Source organism: Ischnura elegans, chromosome 1 (genome assembly GCF_921293095.1).
Source record: "Ischnura elegans chromosome 1, ioIscEleg1.1, whole genome shotgun sequence".
In the NCBI taxonomy this organism is placed as follows: domain Eukaryota; kingdom Metazoa; phylum Arthropoda; class Insecta; order Odonata; family Coenagrionidae; genus Ischnura; species Ischnura elegans.
In genome coordinates this window covers 123,970,414-123,995,834 of record NC_060246.1, presented here as the reverse complement: position 1 = coordinate 123,995,834, position 25,421 = coordinate 123,970,414, and the positions used below count along the sequence as shown (strand labels likewise).

The 25,421-nt window shown below is 37.5% G+C and overlaps 1 protein-coding gene across 4 annotated transcripts in view; it reads left to right on the top strand.

Moving 5' to 3' along the window:
* LOC124169252 overlaps positions 1 to 25,421 on the top strand; it is a 512,664-nt gene that overhangs the window by 319,899 nt on the left and 167,344 nt on the right. Inside the window, exon 1 of one of the 4 annotated variants that reach the window (XM_046547813.1) lies at positions 4,697 to 4,951. The exons of the other annotated variants lie outside the window; for them this stretch is intronic. Coding sequence (XP_046403769.1) covers positions 4,837 to 4,951 — 115 coding nt within the window. The 5' untranslated portion in view covers positions 4,697 to 4,836. Of the gene's footprint in view, positions 1 to 4,696; positions 4,952 to 25,421 lie in introns of those variants that run through there. 4 annotated transcript variants of the gene reach the window in all.

The following is a 25,421-nucleotide window of genomic DNA, read 5'->3' as shown; positions in this document are numbered from 1 at the left end:
TATCGTCTCATTATTGATTCTAGGCCACGGGCAGTAAGTAATTGCAGCCAACATGGAGAAAGTAATTGTGCTCTTTGCGTATTAATAGGCACAAAGAACTCGAGTGAATGTTGTAAGATAGATCTGAAAGTATGTCCATTTTTTCCTGAAGAATCTGTGTTCACACTTTTTATGCAGTAATAAACTTAATGTAAGATTTTTGATCATTTTCATGAGGACTGTTTACAGTTACATCCATATGTGTCTTTAATTCGTTTGGTGAACTTTCATAACAAATACACCTTTTTATTCGGCTTATACTTTTGACTTTTAATCATTATTACCCCATGATATTACTCGACCATATTATAACGTAAAAATAATTAACTTTTAATACTGGCATCATGGAGAGTTATTTTGAGATCCAAATTAGGTACTATACACTGTCTTACGTGAGTTGCCTTTTACTACTTTTATTTCGAGCTCAAAAGTGATTTGATACTATTTGTAATTACAAAACAAATTTCCCTTGAGCATTTAGATTGCTCCATTAAAAATCTCTTATTTTAAATAGAGTCAAAATTTCGCTTCAATATCTAACACCGTAATAATTGTGCATAATACAAGACCCTACGTAAGTAAAGTGAATCGAAAATATTTCCCTTCGAATCGTGGGGTGAAAAAAAAACATTTTAGCCTTCTTATATCTCAACTTTTATATCTCTACTCAACTCTTTAATGGTATCACCCTAAAATTGCGATTAAATTTTAATATTTCGGGGTGTGATTGCGAACAACATACCTATGTCGTTACTTTCCCTGTGATAAAATAGAATTGTGGCTCAACACTTTCCTCTCCAGTGTTATCAAACCTTTGATATTCAATGCATATTATAATGCTTCACATGTGATACTCTATTTTTGTCAATTAAACTTCTGTGGTGTTCGGCAATATAAAGGCAAATGCATCAATTACGCAAGCCATTAAAAATGGACATCATTTACCCTCAAATCCGAACATGATTAGAAACTGTTTATTATGCCATTACTTGAACGCCAGAACGTATGCAGGCGCTTCTAGCTGATTTAAAAAGCTTCAAAATTTTATATATCTTCTGAAAGCCACATTGGATCCACTAAAGAGGAAAATAGTTTAATTTTGAAGCAGCATCTGTTATTCTTCTTTCGCGACAAAATCTCTTTTAGTACTTTTTAACATTTCTTTGCTTTAAATACGTGAAAGCATTCCGACTAATGAAATGCTCATCAATTAGATTGTGAGACAACTTTCAGCGTCTTAAAATTTCATAATTCATTGTGCTATCTAAATAATCTTATTACTCTTAGGGCAATTACTCTTAAGGACAAAATTCTCCAAAGCTTACCAAAATACCTTGAGCACCGAAGTCTTTATCATACTCTAGCCTATATACTGTATAATGAATCAATATTAATCTCAGGTTCAAAAATTATGCTATTGTGTAAGTTGAGTATGATAATATTGGAATAATATTCTATTCAGTTGCAAAAAACCTTCGTATAATTTTTGATACCTTGTGTAAACCTTAATCGGATCTCCTAGGGATGAAAATGAGATCCTCTCTCTATCAGGGGAATACCATTAGAGACCCTTTTTCCCCTTATCTCGTATTTATCCTTCCATTGCCATTCTCTTCCAATTCCCCTTGAGCAATTCGTTTGTTGATTCAACGTTTCTCTCTATCACTCTCTACACCATTTCCTTCTTAATAATTACTCATTTATATATCCTCTATTTACTCCCAATATTATTATAATCTTTTTAACCCAGCGCTACATTATCTACCCTGAATTTCTTGGTGACTTTTTCCATTCGTACGCATCCTATCCTCATATCTGATAGCCTAAAATTCATAAATAAAAATGATTTCCCTGTCCTACATTTGCTACATTTATCTTGACGATGAAGGCTAATTAAAGGGAAGTGGATTTATGAAAATAGCTTTAGCCCACCATGATCTACAAATAGTAGTTTATAATTATTATAATGATTCCAATGCGATATAATTTACCACAAATTTAGGTGAGACAGAGTTTCACACTAATGGTAAATGGGTCCAATATGTTGAGTACTTCTCGAGGCATTCATTTTTAATTTTACTTTTACCGTTCTATGTCATTTTGTAGCGGATAATAAAGAAGTAAAATGCTGCTATAATGCTAAAATATTCAATGTCTTGATTAACTAACGCTGAATTCCCATGTGGAATAATGAATTTAATAACTTGTAGTTCCAACCGTTCTCTTCTGGATGAAATATGATACAATATCAATAAAGATAAAAATGGGATTATTGTATTATGTTACATTAAAAACTAATTAAGAATCTTACGAAACATTTGTCATTAAGAGAGAGGCAGCATGTGAGAGGGGGTGGAATTGTTTTGAAGGATAATGCTGGTAAACTTTGAGCATAGTGAGAGATGCAACATAAGGAATTCACCGCGTTTCGTGATCAGCAGAATATTTTTTTTAACTAAATCTTTTTTCTCCTTTCCTTATTTGCATTTTTACCTTCTTCTTTTCCCATTTTTTCATCTCTCAATTTTTATGTGAAAGCCCTTTTCCGATGAAAACATCGGTTTTTTAGGTCAAAATCACTCACTAGTCATGCATCGTCCTGTTACATCAGCCTCATCCTTGTCTAAACATCCTCCTCAAAGAATTGGCTAAAGAAGACTATTCAAAGACTATTTATGAAAGACTATTCAACGAAATGGTTCACATATCTAGATCAATCAACAGCTGTAATAAAAAAACAGAAAACCTTGGCAAAAATTATTTTTATTTAATTATCGAAATTAATGGTAACTACGTTAGGTAAAAGCTTAGTTACCTTCTATTAATAAACAAACATGTGCAAAACTAAGGTATGTCAAAATTCTTGTGTAATCCCTTCTCATTTTTTTATTACATTATTGTAAAAAACTGTTTTGTATCCTTTACTTATGTATCTTTATGTAGGAAGGTTTTCAAATAAACCGAAACGTTAGCAATAAAAAAACTTTTTGCATTATATGACCTATACTCCAGGAATTATTGATCATTAATTAAAAGTAGTCAAGTCAAGAGAAAAAAAATCTAATTACCCTCCTCTTTTCATATCCATCGTCGCAAAATGCTGACAATGGTCTATTCTAATTGCCTGAGGTACGTTAATTTTTATTCCCTGCTACTATTTATCTCCTTGCACATTTAATTCCTTTTTCGCAGCAAACTCATCGACTCTTCTTCATCCGTCTTGGGAGTTCCACAGCAGTGGAGGAGAGCATTATAAGCAGGAAGTTCACATGAAATAACGCTATATCTCTCGTAGGATGAGGGGACAAATTTGGCTGAAAGAAACAAAACTTGACTGCGTCTGCTCCAAAACTTTGCCATGGAAGCTTTAAAACGTTGGGAGAAATCAAAAATCTGCTAAAGTTTGTCTAGAAGTCACTGCAATGCCGCTCCTTTTCCCTTATTTGTCCAACTGTGAAGTTACATCACTATATCCCCGTCTTAGCTCCCTCATCATAATGGTTTTTCTCTCTCTCATTTGGAAATAGCGTCATATTATTACCGAAGAAGTATGTAGCCGTCAATAAAAAAAATGATACTTACATCAAATTGATTGTTTGAGGCGTAACTTGGTGAAAGCGATTCATAATTAAATTAAAAAGAAGAACGTTGTGCTTTCACAATCACAAAGTTCTTCTTTTTAATTTAATGATACTTATATCTTTAAAGTTCCATTCACCATATCCAGTCATCAACCATTCATCCCATCAAAAATGTTTTTACCATCATTTGAACGAATAAAAATATTAGCTTATTTCTTATTCTGTCACCAATTGAAGCTAAGGATCTCATGTGATTTGTAACCCATTTATAAGTATAACTTTTTCTATTAATAGTAATGCACGATACGTTTACAAGTTACATTTGAATTTTTATTCAAAAATCCAGGCTTGATATCAGTACATACAGCATTTTATTTTCCAAACGTAATATAATACGCCGCTTACCCTATAAGTGAATCAAATGCAATTAGTAGTATACTTGGACGCTGGTATGTTCTTTCTGCGTTAAGTCTCTTGGCCGTGAACTTCCCTTTTAGTTAAAGTGACATGGACGACTGAGAACACTTCCATTGCCGTCACCGTTTTTTCGCTCTTAACTAAGCAGTAAGGCTGCGTTTTTAAACTTAATTATCTATAGACCTATTGTCATTCATTCTTAGTACTGCTGTCCGGAGATTAGTTCGCCCTCCATCTCTAAATTTCCGAAGCCATTTCTTAGAGTTCCGTGATGTTCTTCATTCTCGTTTGCTTAATTATTCGCCCAATTTATTTTTCGTTGGCCTTCTCAATGGGACTCATCCTTAATTTTTTATTTTCATAATATTTCTTATGTAAGCATTTTTTTCTAATATGCCAATTAATTTTAATTTCGTCTCAATCTCGAGTATTTGGCCAAAATACTCGAGACTCGAAATTTAGACGACGAAATAATGAGAGATAATTATATTTCGTTTTGAAAAATCCGGAAGCAGTTCCCTGGGAGCGCGTCGCACGCGTGCCTGTCCTTCCTTACCCTCCCCTCTGTCTTCGGCTGCGCGCAGAGCGCATGCGTCGGGGGAGGGGAAGCGGCTTGTAGCCGTGAGATGGTTCCGAATCCAGGGGAAGGCTCAGTGCACGTGTAGCAGCCCTAGCGGGAGCACCGGTTGCTTTGTGAGGGATTTGACAGTGCTGCGATGAGACCTTCCAAAAGTACTTCTTCCGTATCGCGACGTTTGCAGTGACGCGACTGTCATCCCACTGGATTAGTGTGTGGTTTATGGATGTTGTGAAAGTGCTCGCCAACGTTCCCTTGGATTTTCATCAGCCCGCAGCCATGTCTAAGGCGTACGGATTATTGTTTCTGAGCTGCGTCTTCGTCGTTTCTAATTCAGGTGAGTTTTCAGACCGTACGTAGTATGATTGTTCACATAGCGGTTTTTTCTCGAACACTGGCTAGATTGGTTAAGGCCGCTATGCATGTAAATTAATTTCCTTATGGATGCTATCGGTAAAATGGCACAAGGAATCTTTTTTACCATCGCTTTTCATCACTTCTAATTCTGGATACCTGTCTGACCGTACACATTACGGTTGCTCTCTGAGAGGTTTTTTTTCCCTTGCGTTGTCACTGAGGAGAATTTTGGCTAAGGCCGCTGTTAATTGGAATCTCTTGCCAAGTGGTTTGTGGCAGTAAAATGGCGCCTTGAGTCATTTTTACCAATATACTACTTACCGAAGGAAGTCTATTTGATTTTGTCGTGAAGCATTTTTAGTTCACGGGATGAAGTATCCATCTTTTTTCTCCTGCCAGTGAAACGGTTTCCCATTTTATGGGGTAGTTAGGATATGGGGTAGGCAGGATACAGGAGGAAAGAATGCCACCTATATTTCAGGCAGTTTGACATTGCCCATTTGGAATGCGACAGTCTCTTTCATTGCGGAACTCTTTTTATAGCCTATTCACCCATTACGAAAATATTTTATGCATCAATACTTCCTGTAAATATTAAATAGTAGCGAAATAATAATTTTGAAATGATGAAAAGCGGGAAATGATGAAAATAAATCTCTCTCTCAAAGAGTTACTCAGTCTCCTATTTTCTCACTGAAATATTTCGCCAGATAACCATCACAGTACTTATTAAGAATTTTCTATGAGAATTATTTTCATTGTGTGTGCTATTGCTGATTGACTTAGCCTGGAAAAAATAAAATTTTCCTTTAATAATTTATAAAATATAAGTCCTAAACTCTCCGTTAATTAAATGTATTCTTAAATTCCTTAACCATTCATTTAATCATTTTCTCACCTTCAACTCATACTTAGCTTTCTTACTCCCTTCTTGCAGAATTCATTAATTCCTTTTTTTCTGTTTTCGGTTTTATATTGCTTGTCGTAGCGCAGAGGCGCGATTTAATGCCTATAACAAACTTTAAACGATGACTAAAGGCAGTTTTACACGGGGCACGTTTGCGCAATCTGACGTGTGTACGAAGGCTCAGTCAAAATTGCGTCGTGTAAAGCGGTGAATTGCTAGAACACATGCGAGAATGCGTGGATGTGAGATGGCAAAATAGCCCCTATTATAATTTCGTTCATACATTCGCGCAATGCCACGCCATTTTAGAAATTAATTCAGTTCTAACCTGCGTAATTCCATGCCCCGTATAAAACATTATTAATTCTAAGTACTTACTAATTCTAAGCTTCCTGCGACGCAATTCGCACGAAAATTGAGAGTATGACTGAGACAGAATGATATCGGTTACGAAGATGGAAAATAAATGGGATGGTATGATTGAGCAAGATTTGAGCAGTGAAAGATGGGGAATGGACGATGAGATATGTTACATATTTAGCATTCCTCTTACAAGGACTATTTCATGATAAAATAAAGACAATCTTTTGTCTATTCCATTTGCCATTTATATTTTGTCTCACATGTTCATAATAAATTAAGTGAGAAATATGATTCATGACACTTGTCTATTTAAAAATCATTAACACTGTAAATTTTATCAGATCCTAACTTAAGTTATCAAACGGATTTTAAGAGCATTTTAGATGTATGATTCAGTCTTATGGATTAAATAAAATCGCATTGGCCTCGGTTTTGCATTGCAACTGGACGTATATGACTTTTTTTAAATACATTTCAAACGTTAAGCCAAAGGAATTCATTTTATTCAAAAATGCTATTAAGTTTAAATTCTTAATTATCCTGTATTCTTGCTATTGTCCGATCCTATTGTAATTTCCACCGACGTATAAGTTCTTACGAAGGCCATGATAAGGGTAATTATTCGTTTGAGTCATGGGCTACTATTAACTGGGGACAACATCCTTGCACAAATGATTTTTTTCCAAAATTTAAACGTGATAAAAAGTTCTCATTGTCGATCGTACCAGACTAATTACCTACACAATTATTAACTGAAGCTAAAAATTTAATTTCGTGAAAATGGGCGGTTTATGGTGATAAATAAGGTTGGAGTTTTGCTTTCAGTTAATTTTCCTTGAACATATCGATTGAACGCAATTAGATCCTCACGAGGAACAAATTTTTGGCTGGAATGGATAAAGGGTGTAGTCTTCCATGTTGGAATGTGGATAAGAAATAGTATTTTTGGGTCGGTATGAATAAGTATGACTCCGCAAGTAGGTACTTTTTTCTTGTTTCTCTCGGGTAACCACTTATGTAGCTCATTTTAATTAGTGTAAATTGTTGGCGTTTTTCATCATGTATATTCCCTTTAACCCTGGTATAGGTTTGCATCGTCATAACTTGTCAACAATGCTGAGATTTGTTTGACGCAGTTGTCCACCCAGTTCTATGGCGAACGATTTTTTTTTCGCGTTTACATAATTTTTCCCTTGTACCTACACGATTACCTGTGCCTTATTATTGTCCTGAACCATCATATTCTTTTACCAGTCCCTGTGACATCAAAGTAGAGAGTAGTGGTTGCTCTTGAGGAAACGTCACATCATCGGAATTGGGAAAAACACTTGGAATTGGAAAAGGGAAAGAACTCACAGCTTGAGCAAATATCAGGGGCTGATATTTGTGATGTAAGACGTCGAGAGAATTGAAAGGAGCTGGAGGTAGAGGAATTTTGACGGAAACCATTGATTTGATCGTGACAAACAGGATGGAGTTTTTCTTTGAAAAACGAAATGGCATCCAGACATGGATTGATGTGGTTCAGAAATTCTGCATACGAGAGAACTGTGTTGTAGTTAACGTGCAAGCATCCTTATATATACAAGCATAAAAATGTTGCGCGCCATCCTTTTCCTTCCTCTCAAAATCCTCGCAAATGTTATTTATATTAGAGTATAATGTTGAAAACTAAATCGTTTCCTCGACTATATACATATGTAAAACAATTGTATGCAAAAGAAATATTTTTAGAAAGTTTTGTGTTGGTATCAGTTGTTCTTTATTCTCTTCCCCGGCTTCTTTGTAAACAATTTCATCATTAGTGCCATTTTTATGCATTCATCAAGTTTTTCATGGTGAGGGCCTTCATTCCAAAAATCATATTTTCCTGTGAGTGATGGATTTTTCTCCTCAGACTTTAGTTTTCTTGAATTCAGAAAATCAGTCTTATCTCCCTATCCCATATTTATTTCAATAAATTGCGAAGGGAATCTCTTTACTTTAACGTAAACATTGTTTAGTAACGGCAGAATTGATTATTCAATAGTATTCAAGCAATTGAAGTAACAGTATGAGTTGCTTCCTTTCCCTCTTTTCTCCTCCTTCTCGTTCTTTATCATAGTGTTTGCAATGAACACATATGAGAAATTCTATGAAGACGGAATTTTTTATAATTGTGGTAAATGATAGATACTGCTGGTGTACTTTTAGCTCTTTTGTTAAATCTGATGCCTAGGATGGAGGGCTCACCCTGGGAAAGTTATGACCGCTGGTTGTTTTCCCTGAATATTATTTTCGGGAGAAGGTGGTGAGAGATGGCTTCGAACTAGTTCCTCCGTGCGATTCAAAGGCGAGGTGTTGCAATATATATTCCATTACGTGTTAATGTTAGATCTTAAACATTTCCACAGAAAACTCTAATCGACCTCAATAATATGTTAATGTTCATTCTACTTCGACTTCGACTTGATTCATTTTACATTTTCCGAGATAAAATTGCATTGGAGATAGATATGGTTATTGGGGATAGCTAAGACTTCGCATGGCTATTAGGTTTGCTGTTTAGCATAATAAAATATTAGTAAGAATTGCTGGGCCGTAACTTTTTAGGATAACGATGGTAACTTACACAAAAACTTTTGGTAACATTACCATCACTTCCCGCTTCCCCCATACCTCCCATCTACTCATCTTCTTGTCTCCCAGGCTTTTTTCATGTCCATGAACTCGGATATCGGGAGTAATCCTCGCATATGGCGAGGGAACCTCCCCATTTTAGCATTCTTGGCTTGGAAAGGAAAGTGAGCCATGTGCCATATCCCTCAATTTGCATTTACATTTTGATACCGTTCACAATCCCCATTCAAAATTGACAATCTTTGAGAGGAATATTAACGAATACCTTTTAGCAACTGAGGGGTTGGAGAGTTAACTGGTTTCTCCCCTGATGTTTTGTTTCGCACGAAGCCGTGGATTCAAGGGTGAGGTAAGCGGAAAGCTGTTACTGATAGTTGCTTTTCTGCAAGATGTGTTTCAGGTACGATGACAGAAACTATTGTGGCCAAAGAGGAATTGCTTTGAGGCATTGCACTGGACTCTATTGTGTTTTGTTAAAGGCGAGACGTGAGACACCGATGAGGTCCTTATCAAAAGGGGGCGAAAGCACAGTGATTTGAGTTGCTGGTCATGTAATCGAATGCACCGCTCTCGCAGTTCTATTCCTCATATGTTTGATCCCGTCACATTGCGTCGAATTCGGCAATTCTGACTTTCCTTCGTCCACTTCCTTCATCGCTCACTACGCTAAGAAAGAAATCCTCCCCGATTTTGGAAAGGATTGGATTCTTCCAGTGGCACCCAATATTTCCTAAAATCTTGTATTTCTTCTACAGGTTTTTAATATATTTGTTTTTCAGTTCCCTATTCTTAGTTGGAGAAATTATTTTGGGTTGAAAAAATAAGAGCGTTCGATACTAATTTGTCTCTATTTCTTTCAATTGGTGTTGTAACTTCAATGGTTGACTCGTGAAATTGTCTTCAAAATTTTGATCAGCGGTCTTAAATACGTTCAATTGACATCTTTTTGCTTTTTTTAGCCGACTGGTCCCTTTTTTATTGGAAAGAGGACTATTTTCTGATTGAGCAGGCATGCGTCTCATGTAATTATTTTTTTGTTTTCTTTAAATTGAAGATTTTATAAACTCTTAACATAGAACTTATATTTTCACGAGATCGACCGAAAACTTTGTACAAAATATGATATTAATGTTGCATGTGATGCAAGTTCTTTTCGTCAGTTCAAGGAAGTTATAGTTTGTATGTGATATTTGGGCTACAGTTACGTATTTTGGTCGATACATCTTTCATGTAATTTATAATTTTTCTGGTTAAGGTAGCGTTCATCTCTTAAAATTAAGATCTTGACATTTATAAAACGCTATGGCGGATCAAAATTTGGATGATATATTTATACGTAATCTATTATATTCGTATTAAGAGAGCACCGTGTTACGAAAATTATTAAGTTTTTTATTCCTTTAATATTAACTTTACGTTATGCGTGTTGCTTCAACATCTCCTCGTCGGATGGTGAGAGGATCCGTAGTGGGAGAGCCAGCTGGTATGGAGCAGGAAAACAAAGGGAAAGTAATGAAGCAAATCGCGTTGTGTCTTGTTAATGTAATGCGATGGAATGGGGAATTTGGAAGAGCGGAGGCCTGCCATGGGGAGAGGGTTTTGTTACCATGGGTTGGGGGAATCCAAAGTGGAAAAATAGAATCTAAGGGAAGGGAACGATGGGGAGAGTGTGAAATAAGGGGATAAACTGAGATTATTTCGGAAGAAGAGGAACGGTTTGAATTTTCTGAGCCGTCTTGGAGATATCTTGGATCCTAAACTTAACGCAACACATCTTGTGAAGCGAAAAAGCCTTCAAAAATGCCTTGCAAATTGAGACTCTCTCCAGATTATTGAGAAAGTTGAAGCGAAAGAATCGCACGATCTTATTTCTTTTGAATGAATTTTTTCCAGCGGTTGATAGCCTCCATGTAATCTCCAGTGAGAAACCCAGTATACATTTATTCTGCTTTGCCAAAAACTTGGGTATTTTATGCGTCTTTTTTCTCATAGAATGTTGTTTGTGCATCTCAGAGTCAAGTAACGGCATAAAAATCATTGCCAGTTAACCGCAATGTTTTTCCTATATTTTTCGTTTTTGATTCCATTCTGTTTCATTCGTTCACCTTTCTTTATTTCAAGTTCCTATACCTCTTTATACATGAAGTATCAGAAATGACAAAAACTACTATTAACTAGCTTAGAATAATGATGCCGTGGAATAGATCTATTTTTTAATAGCACAAAAAGTTCAAATGATAGGATCTATTTGTGGGTGATTTGTTTACTTTAGGTTATAACGCATCTAGTACTTTGTCATTGAGGGAATACTTGAACTGATATTTACCTGCCGAACGTTTAACATATCTAACTCTCAGTCTCAACAACAACTGCAACTTGATAGCTTAATGTAACACTAACGATGAAAAAATAATTTTATCTCGAAAAACGTATTAATACGTTCAGCCGTTTAGAAGTTATATCGTGGTCTTAACGCTTAACATGTGTGTAGGATTCGTAATTCAGTTTTGCAAGTCCCTTCGATATGATATGGTTATTTTGTTTCTTGGGATCTTTCAATGATGATAACTCTGAGCTGTATAATAGTATAACAGCTATAGATCTGAAGGAGTCGTGTAAGTCCTGTAAAATCTAAATCTGCAATGCCTGTTCACAACTTCTTACTATTTTTGGCCCTATATAATGATTTAAAGTTATTTCATCTCCCATCCTCATTGTCGACTGGATATTTTGGGACTATTTAGCCATCATGCACTTATTAAAAATCCTGTGCGTTTTTAATTCTACTTTTTAACTCAAAGAATAAAAGTCAGAAGATATTATTTTGGGATAATCAAACCAAGTGTCACTTAATAACTGCAAGTCCCTGTTGGGTGAGTTTTTTACCTTATGTATGTATAGCTGAAGCAAATAATGACCCAGAAGCTGCAATTGATTAACATGTGTGCATACAACTGGAGTAACTCTGACATAGATCCGATATTTCATGCGCCTGAATGATGCGAATACTTTGAGTGGGTAGATTTTTACGCTCATTTTCTGATGACGAAAACGAGCCAATACGTCTATTTTAAGGAAATTCTAAATGCCGCAACTAACTAAGAACGAATGTTAACTAAACTTAAAGTAGCTAATAGTGATTGCTGAATAGGTTTGATTTAGTCACATTGATTGGCCACCGTTCATTTGAGATCAATATTTTAAATTGGATTTCAAACTGCAATTAGTATAAAGGTGCAGAACATTTTGGAAAAACGTTTTATTCCTGGTATTAATGAGCCATATATTTTGTCCATTGCTTTTTGAAGTAATGCAAATCCTTTATTCAGGTTGTGAGTGTAACCATGTTGATTTATTGACTTTTGATCTTGAGCCATATGTAACAATCATCACCTTTCAATTTGCATGACGGTCGGTTATGTTATTTTCCACATTAAACGTCATTCCCTCTTAGAATTCCTTTCTCCGTGGCTCATCTCCTGAGACTTGAGGCATTGGGGCTTCGTACTTACATTTTATTTTTGTGTTAAATTATCTTTGTGTGAGCACTCCCCGTAAAATCTCTCTCTTTTTCGCAGCCGTTATTACGGAATTTTCCTTTCCTTTTTCACGCTTGCTTTCTCTTCACGCATCTCTTGTCCCAACTCCACTCTCGTGCGAGGCCAATCGCAGGGAACGTGTGCACGAAAGGAGATGGGGAAATTTTTGCTTGGGAAGTGAAAGGCAAAAGGGATAGGAGATCCCAAAAGGGAAGAAGAATAAGAGATATGGATGGAACGGGGGACAAAAAGAGGATGGGAGATGAAATGGAGCATGAAGCAGAAGACGTCTGAGCACACACCCGTGCTCTCTCTCTCACTCGCTATTCTTATCCACCACCACCTGCTATTAGGATTTCATGGGTTTCCCGACAGAGCCTCCTGAGAAAAATTTTGGTAAGGCTAACGTATGAGAGCATAAATCGGCGGAATACAACTTCTTCTATCTAGAACCGAATCTCTAGACAATCTTTCCTTATGCGGTGGCTCCCACTTTTTCTAGGAAGAGAAACTTCCCAGTTACGCTAGTGTTAGCTCTTGACGCACCATCGGCGGCGCGGGATTTCTCTGTCCTGAGACATGTAAGCATGCCTAATCCTTGGTGGATTCGTTGAGTACATCACGTCGAGATCTCTGTTGCCTACCGTGTATATTAAGTGTTTTTGTAACTGTATCAATATCCGTTTGAGACTTATGTGTCATTTTCCAACGATTGCAGTGATATCTTCATTTGTCTTCACTGGACATAGCTGCACTAATCGAAGCCTTCATTATGATCATTTGTAGTGAAATACATGCATGGAATTTTTCCCTCGTTGACGTGCGTCGGAGCCGGGAATATTTTCACATTAGTATGAATTCTGTTTTTTTATATTTATATTTGTTCTCTGACTTCAAGATAAATAATTCACTAGAATTCAAAAATCAAGAGCTTGGTGTTTCAATAAATGCGCAAAGGGTTTTCTAAAACTAGTTCTACTCATTTCATCTTCAATACTTTATCTGAAATGTTATCCGATCTATCTTATGCCCAACTCTCCTGATCTCTTTTAGATATCCATAGTCTCCACGTTCCTCTCATCCAATCGTCAGTGCTAGTAAGCTCCCTTACGCCCGATCGATCGTTCAACAAAAGTTTTCTTTTTCTGCAATTAAAATTGCTCGAAGGGAAATTCATCAAGACCTTCGCCAACGGTCTTAATTTTGTCCTTCCCTCTTCCCCTTCTCTACCTCGTCTTCTCTCTTGTCTGCTGAGTTCATTCCCCATTCTCCACCCCTTGCCATTTCCCTCTCTCTCTCTTTCCGCGCCACCCCCCTCTATCCTCCCTCAATATTTCCCTTCCCGTCCCCCCCCCCAATCCATTAGTCCCCTTTTCAACTTGGCATGTCCGTTCATTGTGCCCAATATGAATCAAATTTATTTTTTATCAAAATTGTCATTTTACTGCTTGACTCACTGACTTTTAGTGCTAGCGTCAAAGACGAAAGTAATTCGTCACCTAATTCAAGAGCATTATAAAAGACCTATGTTAAGCATGATGTAACGCATGAATCGGAAGACTAAATCTTTTTTATAGGAAAGTGAGAAACACGTTTTTCAATCGACCTTGCCTTGTTCATTACTTGATCGAAGCACGGGGGAAAGGAATAGATTCCTCACACTTTGGCACTTGCTATCACATTGGAAATTACATATTCATTTTATACCATTTCAGGCGTAGATATTGCAATTTTTTATATTGATTACTGAATTTGTTATTGCATCATACATCCGTCTTTAGGCCTAATTCCGCGTTTAGTTCGGTTTACTCAAACTAAAATTTTCATTGATCGCAGATGAGCATTTTATTTTCCAGTTACATTAAAGCCTAAAGGGTAAAGTTTTTGGCCGCAGATGCAAGGGTTCCATTCCCGGTTGAAGCCTTCGAACATTCTAAGTTAAAATCCTCAAAGTGCGAGGAGGCCCAAGGAAAGTAACTGCCCCCCCTCCCCTGAATGAATTATATTCACACGCCTGTGGCTTAGTCTATCGTATGTTCTACCCTCACCTATTCAAACCAACCTTTATGTTAATTCATTGAAAGAGTGTGTGATAGATTTCAATTACAAAAAATTTTATCAATTTATCTCATTTAGTGGCGAATATTTACGGCTGAGACAGTGTTATAGCTTTTTAACCACTTCGAAAATATGTTTGTGGATACGTAAAGTTTTTGGTGAGAGAGCATCAAAACAGGCACACGCGGTCTAGAAGTCGTAAACTGTTTCCATAATTTTCGATAACATTTTTTATATTTCAAACCGAATTCCTTTGCTGTTGTATCCGAATAAAATAATCTGATGACGTTAGTTTGCGATTTAAAAGTTTAAGAGGAAGCTTAGTCCGATGGGGGTGAAATGTTTTTTTTATGGTGGGATGTTATTCATTCATGCTTGACGTACTCGCTATGTTGCTTTGAGTTCACAGAGCGGAATTGGGTCGAGAGCCTATCCCTTCAAGGGAACCTCCCGACTCTCATCCCGCCACAACATGACAGTTATCCCTAGAGCACGTCCACGGCAGATGCAGGAGGGCACAGCAACAGGCCAGCTGGTGATTTCTGTGACTGGCGTCAACCGTGGAGTGTTTGTTGCGAGTAGATGGATGTCCCAGGAACATTCCACCGTTAGTCGCTTCGCATTTCGTCTCCAACCGCAACTACCGTTCCCACCTCTAGTCATTTCTCTCCATTTTATCATCCCGTGAAACACCTAGCCTCTTCCAGGAACATGTCTCTATGCACCTGCCTTTTCGTCGTGTCGATTGCTTTAAAAAGGTAAAATTCTGTTGTAACTAATCCAGGAAATGGAAAAGACCCGTAAAGCTACCTCCATCTATTGATTCAAGTCTTGGAAATCAAATGGATATCTGTTTCAAATGCAAACTTTGTGCAGATATAATTTAGCGTAAAAATAATAATTATTGTTTTTATACCTCAAATTTATATATTTTAGCCGTAATATGAATTAGTAATTCTTGTTGCAGAATTATATTGCTGATTCTTCATCGGGGATACTGCTATCTTGCTACTTGTGTGTTACATATCGGAATAGCTATTTATGCAGCAATGTTTTTCTATTTTGAGTCGTAAATAGTTTTAGAAATTTATTTCAGCAATATACATTTGAGGTAGCCGGCATGATTTTTGTGTAAGTATATTGGCATGTGATGAGAATGAAAAACCATGATAAGCAATATCTTTACGAGGCAATATCTAGTTTGCGTTGCGTAGTACAATTTATTTTTTTAAAGACTGTTAACTGTTGAATTTGCTTTGATATTATCCTAGATTACCTTAATCATAATGGTATATTTGGTAATTCCCTCCTACTGTATATTATTTTACATTCTCAATTGCTTATCTTGCCAGATATGACGTGAATTACACGCTTTAAATTTCGGTGCAATTGCCGCTAACCGTCATGCAAACTTTGGTTATAAATGGGAAACAGTTTTATGTCTAGCACACCTCTGAAAAATGCTCTCCATTTTACCCTCTACGCTACATGCGATATAGATTGCTTTCTACGTTTTTATGTGAGAATGATTCGATCTACTCACAAAAATCCAACGTAATCCTATACATGGTGTTTAATTTTGCCAAATTTATTTTAATAAATGAGAATTCATGTTACTTGGCCCTTTTTTGACAGAATACTTTATTTTGAGGGCACAATGCGTAACATCAGGCAAACTACTTCTTCGTGCCCTGACAATATTCTTTTTTGATCTCCTCTCATCTGAACTAACTCCGAGGATGTGATAGGAAGTGAAAGTATTTTATTCGAGTGGATATTTTGCGCACTTAACTGGTTATGTAAAGACGAAATAAACGCCGAAAACGTTAAAATGTATTCCGAGACCCGGTCAGAATACCCCTCCTGTCGGCTCCCTTGCCTTCCAGGACTGTCTACTTGAGGAAATCCTTCCACTTCGCTCTTTTCAAACACCATCGTCCTTCGTCATCTCCCCTCTATCCCTCCTCCGAACGATGTTCTTTCTCTCTACACTCCATCTGTCCTTTCAGGAGTCCTCCTTCATCCCTAGTCCCTACTAGCTCTCTTCTCGACTCCCTTTTGATATCCCCCCCCCCCCCAAGTCCCCGGTACTTGTTGCAGCAGCCCCAGATCACACGTTCGATCGACCGTGAGTTTCCATTAGATGAGGCAAGGAAAAGGATTTGGAATCCTACGGAGGCGGAAATAAAGGAAAGAACAGGTAAAGAAGTGCGATTCTCGGGAAGAATAAAGCCCGAGGAGTTTAGATTGAAGGGAGTTGTTATTCTTGGAAACAGATTTTGGGGCCGTCACGCCAAATGCCGGAAGTGAAGGGCTCTTAAACGTGGAGGAATGTTTCATTGTCCGCAAGACGCGTCTCCGTGACAACTACCGAGTAATTTTTTTAAGGTAATGTGTGCCAGTCTGCCAAATATGATTTTTTCATTTGAGACCCGGAAAATGTACATCATCTTTAACACCGCCGTCATATTCTGAGGCCCGTTATTCGTTGGTATTTTAGACTGGAAAATGAAAGAATATACTTTGTTATGTTCACTGATATATTTCAAAATGCACAACTCAGGTTTCATAACATAGTTGCATCAGATGACCTGACGATTTAATTATGTTATGAAATTATGTCGTGCTTTTTCATACACATTAGTGAGCATAACAAAGTTTATTCTTTGATTTTCCATCATGGAAAGGTTTCACACATTTAAGCCTGAAATCATCAGTGGTATTTCCGACGCCAACTTTTTACATTTAATCCCGGTAACGGTTATCCGTCTTCAGTGTCTTTCCCTCACTCATTTGCAGAGGTTGAGAATGAGTGTGCACTGTCATGAAGACAGTGTAATTGACCAAATTACGTCAAAGAACTTTTAAAACAGCTCGGTGGCTCGTGAATCGTTAATTTTTGCATTTTTATAGCTTTTGTAATTGTATAACATTTCATTCAGTATTTTTAATTTCTTAGCTAAACTGAAGCCGTAAAATGTATGCAGATTATGCATATTTCTTCCTCAGCATTTTTTTTAATAGCTACTTTTATTTTGAGTAGATTGTTGCTCACCGGTTTACATAATTGTCCATGCACAAACATCTGCTAATAATGAGTGCACTACTTCACAGCGCGGTAGAGCCAAAGATGTATTTTCATTGTGGATGTAGTGCATTGTGGAAGAATTTGTAGGCTCTATCTTTGCATGTTTGCATATTACTGTTGTCTTCAATTTTGCTCATTGCTTTTGGGTGATGCTGGATTATTAAAATTTATATCTCGTGCTGGATTAGATAGTGAATCTGTACTTAATCGTATCGATCGCACTTCCTCAAGAGTAATGGCTCATCGCTTAAGGAAGTAAACTTAGATTTAAAAGCGGTAACTAAGTAGAGTTAAGCATATGGTGCTCTTGGAGTCGCTCTTATCGTGAAGCCCTGAATACCAGCCCTGCATTGTGACTTTTGTGTTTGGAATGTTTCTTTTTATGGGTTAGAAGCCATTTCAATGCCTTTTTCGAGGACATTCGTAGAAATATTTATACAAATGCAATGATGAACGCAAATACGATTAGTCTCGGTAGTGAAAGAATAACAAGGAACTGCTGAATAACTCCCCATCACTTGATCCTCCTTTATTCCACGCAAAAGCAGATCTAACGTTGTGTGCGAGATGCAAATTCATGTATGGTTTCCGTATTTATTCCTGGTATCGTATAGTATTTGGAGGAGGCGACCGATAGCTTAGGCCATTTGCGCCGTAACGGCAGGTAATGAAGGCTGGAGAGAAACCTGGCGTCGGCATTAGCCTGCTCTTAACGAAAGGCGCAAAGGGGACCACGGCTTAACGCCCCATCCGACGGACGGAATTTCCGCTTGAAATTTCCTCCACATAACATTCAAGCAGGAATCGGGGCAGTCTCTGAAAATTCTCTGCCACCGCCGGGATTTGAATCCCAGCCCACTGGGAGAGAATCTAACGCTATAGCCACCGCGCCAACTGGATCCCCGTGCTTATTCTTTCTAACTTAGGTTGCTCCGGATAAGTGGTACACCTTTTGGGGCACACTTAGGGGAAGATTTTGGTATTTGGGAAGGAAGAAGGGGTTTAACTCTTGTTATTTATTTCAATAACGTTTTAGTTTTGAAAGTATCGCTATGAAGCTGAAAAGTATATTTTATGGAGTGTATGTTAAATGCATTCTCCAGCCGTGATGTACATCTACTCCAGTTATCTATGACTTCGTGCATGTGGTAAAAGGAATAACCCACGTTAGAAATCCCGTCTTATTTTGGAAGCCTTTGTCGGGGAGGGAAAGAAAAGGGTTTTAAAATACACTACCGAGCCACTAGCACTTGAGAATAAGAGTTTAAGCGAATACTGGGAAAATCTTTAAAGCAGTGTCATGACCGAAATTGAGATGGAAGCCGAATACAATGAATTGCAACGGGCTGTCGGGAAAAGTTTAGAGTCACTATGATACACCGTTGCTTGAATGGATACCAAATTCGAGAACACGTTTTCCCAGAGCGCGAGCGAGAGGGGTAAGCCCAGGCGGAACGAAAAAAGTGCATCGTGGAAGGGGAAGCCATATTAAGGATTTCGAGGAGCTTCTCACTGTCTGGGTTACACCAACTCAGCAACCCCTCCGGCGTCTCATGTCTGGGTCATCTGTTAAGTAGGGGATGCCCCATAACTACTGTTACTCTTTCACAAATGGCTCACTCAATTTCTTCTGAGAAATATCTGCGATTGCTAACATCATTGAACTTAAAATTACAGCGTGTTTTTATGGCTGATATTTCATAATTGGCGTACCATTTGGTGAGAAGACATTATAAAATGAAAGAAGGATCAGTGCCATAACGATACTGGTCAAGAGTGTCGTCAATGGTCAGAGTTATATGGAAGGAGAAATAGAAGATTCATTTGCTACGTGGACAGTGAACGAGCTGGACTAAGGTTTAAAATAAGGGTAGATTGTGCAGATTATGGAAGAAAAGGGAACTTTTAAAAGGAAAACGCATATTAAACTGCAAAAATCCATTTATTCGGAATAAATAGATAAATTTGTGCACTGTTTCTGCTCTAATTTTAAGAGTACGGAGCCCTTAAGAAAAGATCACGGCTACATAAAATTCTACCCATCGTCTCTTCTGCTGCTGAACGAAAGGTTAGGTGATAGACATTGGACATGGTGAGGACCAAATTTTGTTTCTCATCATATCCCTAACTATCGTTTTTCAACTGAAAAAAGGAGATTTAAAATACTTACAATTCAGTATCAAAAGCCCTCAAGCTGTCTCTAAATTACACCGCATGAAGGTGAATGCCTTTTGTATTTTCGTTCCAAAGAAAATACCGCATTCTTCGCGCGAAAGACTACTATGATTATAGTAATATGTAGTAACCTTTAATATTTTTTTGTTATTTTCATCAATTTGCAATCTTTGTTTCAATTTTTTTCCTTCAATTTCGGCTATTTCGAGTCATTTGAAGGAACTGTCTGAGGATAGATTAAAGCCCGTTTCTCCGACGAATCCTTTTTTCACACTGTCCATTAGTTAGGCATCCTATCTCTCATACCCTTCATTTGAATTCATAAAGCTTTTGTTTATCAGTCATAACTTTATTTAATCAATTACACTGCATTTCATTCATTTCCTTGTAATTTCTTTTCGCATCCCAGCAGCTTGTATTTTGATTGGGAAAGAGAGCCTGTAGCTTTTTTTTTACCCTTAAATTTCAATTTTACGGCGGAATACAACCCAACACGAAAACCCTCTCGCTGCATATTGCCAATGAATCAGCTTGCAGGAGAATGAGTCCAGCGGTCCGTGTGGGCTGGACCCTGTCGGGTCACTACCATCAGTGGGAATGATATAGGACACCACTCACTTACTTCTACATACAACACATCCTCTCCCCATGTTTCTCCATCCCGAAGCATGCTTTCCTTTCGGCTAGAGTCGAACTGCCTGTTGAACTCAGCAGTTGCAGCAATATGTTCATAAAAACGAAATATACCACCAAAACGTCCCAGTTGGCCGATCCATCACTGTTACACTGTGTCCTTTCCCACTCTTCAGGGACGTCGCGGCGCCAGCGGGCTTGTTGCTAATAACGGCCGGCTGGAGGGTAGTTATGCTTTACACTCCGGGGATGGGCTCGACTGTGCAGGGCTTTGCACTTTTTGTCACTTAAGGTCAAATATATGGCGGGTTTATCTTAGCTTATTGCTCATTTATTTTATAAAACGTTTTTCACCATGCCCTTTTGAGTAAATTAAAAAATTAGGACAAAATTTGATGTAAGAACATAAACGCACGATTATAGATTGTAAATAGAAAATAATAAGAGTACCGTATAATGCGTTCCATGGTTGATTTTTCCGGTTGCAAGCTAAACTGATGACATAACTCGAAATTAGTGACACTGACTTATTTGAGTTTGATGCACTTTTAATAAACTTAAAATATTTTCAGTTTAAGTATAAGAATTATTCAAGTGTAGTCTTAGTTTAAGGAATTATCATTTGATAACATTATTTCCATAAACATTATGGATATGATGCGGTTCTTAGAGTGTAAATAATACCATCATTTTTAACATGTCTCAAGGCACTTGTTTATAAAATACTCGTAAAATAGATTCAAAACGTGTACCTCTATCAACCTATTTTTCGAATCGTTACTTTTTTACGTTTATTCGTCATTTGGTCACTTAATGAATAAGACAGAGTAGATCAGAGATAGAGTGTTTAACATAAACAAAAGGGATTTTTCAGAAAGCTATCTTTTTGTTTCCTTAGAGACTTCAGCAAAGTCCTGGAACGTCGCGTCGTTCGGCTCCAAATATTTATTGTGTTGCCTACGTAATTTAAAAGCCTAGAGATTGAGACTATTCCCGTCATAAATTATTACTCCAGAAAATTTCATTTGATTGTTTACTCCTTTGTTCTGAAGGGAAAAGGTATTGCATAATAGAGCAATGTGGAAAAATAAATGAAAAAGAGAAATGTATGATTTCTGAAGTTGAGGCTCAGCACTGACGCTCAGATTGGATATTCCTTGCCTTACATTTCGCTCATCTTTAGGTGCAGAAATGTACTCGGGGCCGTGTGAGGTGATGGTATCCGGGAATGGGTGGAATTCAAGGTGTGAAGGGATAGAGACGAAGAGAAAGCCCTCCGGGACTGCATCCCGTCGTAGGCCTCGGCGAGATGCATCGTATTCTATCGAAGTCCACAACATGTCGAAGGAAGAATCCATGGAGAAGCTGAAGTTGGGTGTGGTATGGAATGATTGCCGTCGGTAGAGATGGCGTGGCCCGAATTCGGGTCTTTCCCCGAGGGCGTCTCTCGACGACTTGCTCAGAGGTTCGCATCACTCACCGCTGCCGCTTAACCACCTATACTCGCTGCTCGTCCCTTAGCTGCCTCTTCCACGTACACGGGTCGAGACCCAATTCCTTCAAATGGGATGCCACATCACGTTTTTGAGTGCTTCCTCTTTGGATCTGTTTTCGTGGTTCTTTTCTTACAATCGGGAGAATGATAACCTAGAGGGAAGAACGCTTTCTTGCTGATCGAAAGGTATCGGGTTCAAATCCCCGGTGGATCTTTCGGACACCCCTGATCAAAATAATCGAAGTGCGAGGTGGCCTAGGGAAAGGAACTTTCCCCTTTCTGTTAACTTTGGGGCGAGCTCGGACCTCACCAGTCTAAACAAACCTTCGGTTTGAAACACCGAGTGACTGAGTGATTTTCTAAGCAAGGAGTTTTAGGACTAGAGAAGTTTTTAGTAAAGGATTCATATTTTTAGCGTAGCCTATTAATTGTACTCTTGCCGTATAATTTCAAAAGATCAATTTCCATCTCTTTGGGTCGAATTTAAATCATCTATCCGCATGGCGTTGCTTCCAATGATTATTTTAAGAGTTTTCACATTGCTATCAAATTATAATTGATGAAGGGAAAGATATATATGGCAAGCAGGCAGCAACATAACCATGAATTTGGGTTAAATGTGGTTTAAATGGGATTTTTAAGAAGAAAATAATTGTTACTTATCGATATTTCATTATCGATATGTCGATTGTCCATATCAATACTTTATTTCCGGCCATTATTTAAACTCTGTTATGTCATAATCTAAATAATTTTATGAATTTAATGTGACTACCCAAGTATCTAGATTCTGTGGCCTATTTAAAACCTCCAAAAAAGTTTTTTTTACTTAATATAACCACAAATAAGGTATTACCGTTTTTTCCCCAGCTTTTTATTTTTTTTTACTTTTTCACATACACTTTCTAATACTATTTATATAATTCTGACTATCATTCGCAATTTTAATGGCATGTTCAACCAAATTCCAGAGTTACTCGAATAGTATCTTCGTGATACTCCCAATTAGCTCTTTGCAACGGCATTAGGGTTTTTTTTCATATCCCTCAGCGCACTATGAATGATTTTGTGGTGGTTGAATGGAGTGAGGAATGACATCGAGGTGAATATTTGAGGTGCGAGAAAAGAGAAAAATATTTTTCCAACTTCTTTTTTCTTAGAAGAACCGAATCAACAAACGCGCCCACGGTTCGGCCAATACAGAAAGTAGGAATCGAGTTAATTACTGGTTCCCGAAATGTGACTTTCAAAGGAGCAGACATCACGGTTCACCGCTCCTATGAGAGAGAGGTCCCTGAGGCGGCCTGAATGGGACTTGTGGCAATACTCACTCGGAATTCGCTGGAGAATATTCTTTCTAGATTCAGAAGGCGAAAAAAGTGACTAATTGGGGGCAAACCAGCGCATAGCTATCGATTGGTATTGGCATGATTCCTACTGAATGACTAGCAGGCGAGACAACTAGACAACAATGTGGTTCGCAGAGAACGTAAATTTCCTTTATCTGTTTTTTTTGCGAATGCTAGATTTTTCTTGAAATAATATCTGATCCTATCCTCCATATTTGCTCATAATTTCGGTGGGCTCCAAGAATTTATCATTGTCTCTGATTGAATATCAAATACTAAGCACTCATTTTTCTTCATATTTTTACTCCTACCGTTTTAATACTCTTTGTCATTTTCTGCTTTTCTCTTCCGTAACGTTAATTCATATGCATGATTTGATAGTTAATGGTTGATAACGGTGGATAGATAATGGTTGATCGATGATAAGGGTTGGAGTTGAAACGTCGTGAAACAGTAATTCTAACAAATAACTTTCAGCGTTTCGATGTCTTAGTATCTCCTCGCGTGGCATAGGTCCCCATTAAAAATATTAAATAGATGTTTTTAATCCCGTAGTAGTTACATCCGTAATGTTTTAAGGGAGATTTTTTTTCCCGGCCATGGACGGCCTTAAGTCATATTCTGGTTTCTCATTCTAAATCCTCTAGCGTGGATTTTCCACGAACTCCAAGGTCAAAAATAATTTTAGAGCGCATTGAAATGAACTCTTATCTTTGTATTTTATAATTTCTTTTTCCTTTCATCAAAATGAATTCTGGCGAAAGAGAAATACTAATTACAGCATGGGATAATTAGATTAAATAGTATTCTATGCTCGCAAGGTCGTCATTTCCCTTGGTATCGGTTTGGCTTGAAAAAAGGCTTAAAATTGAGGTGAAATGTACAATTACGAAACTAGATTTATTTACAATACTTGAGGAATGAATTCATCTTTTATAATATCCTTTCCATACCTTGGTAATGTTTTTTTTAGAAAGAAATCTCATATCACTTAATTGTATGATTCTTGATTTCTTGAACTCAATAAATGCCGCAGTTATGCTCGGCTGACTTCACTTTTTTCTTTGACCTTACAGGCTCATTCAATGACGACACCTCGTTAAAACTTTCTTCGTATGGCCAAAGATCACATCTACTTCTTTACATCAGACCTATCTATTGAAGAAAGTTCATTTGAATTCCTGTCCATTATCAAGTAACCTGCTAGGCGCTGTCTCTGATGTTATATTTGTTTTAAACTTATATAGTGTACATTCATCCGTATGTTGAATAAATATTTTAGTATTATAAACTCATAAATATTGCGTAAATTTACCTTGTTGCTTGTTTTTAATTAATTACCCAAATAATGGTAACTAGGGAATGGTAGCTAACTCCTGGAATAATTTGAAGGAAGTCAAAAACACCACTTTTACAATGCTTTTTCCGAGGTTTCTATTCTCACTCATTCTTCACGTTCAATCCATATCGATACGAACTTCTCATTTGCAAGTGTTAATCTCCTGAGCCGTGTGCAGGATGACCGGAATAGTATTTTCACTCTTAAATTTCAGATCTTTCGAGAGGAAGACTTGACTTGACTTGACTTTTCGTTTTATTTAACCTGGCCCAGATGAGGCCACAATCCGGCCCCCTCTTCCCCCGGGCCAGGGCTCTTTTACAGTAGATGTTTCGTAATTTCACTACATTGACTGGCACGTATGCCGGTAAGTCCATTAAACAAATGTGATGCCTTGAGGTGGTGTTATAGAGCTGTCAAGTCTTGAGGCTGCTGCTATCTGGAGACACTCCTTTCCTCCAATGATGTAGTCGCAGCAGCCTTCGTTTAGCGGGCACCACGGGACTCACCACGGTTATATAATAAATAAAGATAAAAAGACATTGATTAAAGATAAAATCGTAAGACGGTAATATATAGTTCTATTTACAGGATCAGAGATATCCTCAGAAATGTTATGAAAAGGAGTCTTTTGGATTTAATAAAGATTGAGCATCTATTTCTACAGGAATCTCCTTACGGAGACGCAACTTGAGGGCCTGGAATTTAAGTCCTTTTTTAGAATTTTTAGATTTTCTAGAAAACGCATACCAACTGTTCCTAACCGTCACATATAAGGCATGAAGGTCAACATTAAGATCATGTAAATATGATTTGATGTCAGTTTGGTCATTAACATCCTTTAAGACTTTATTGACTATATCATCACGGACCATAGGCAAGTCA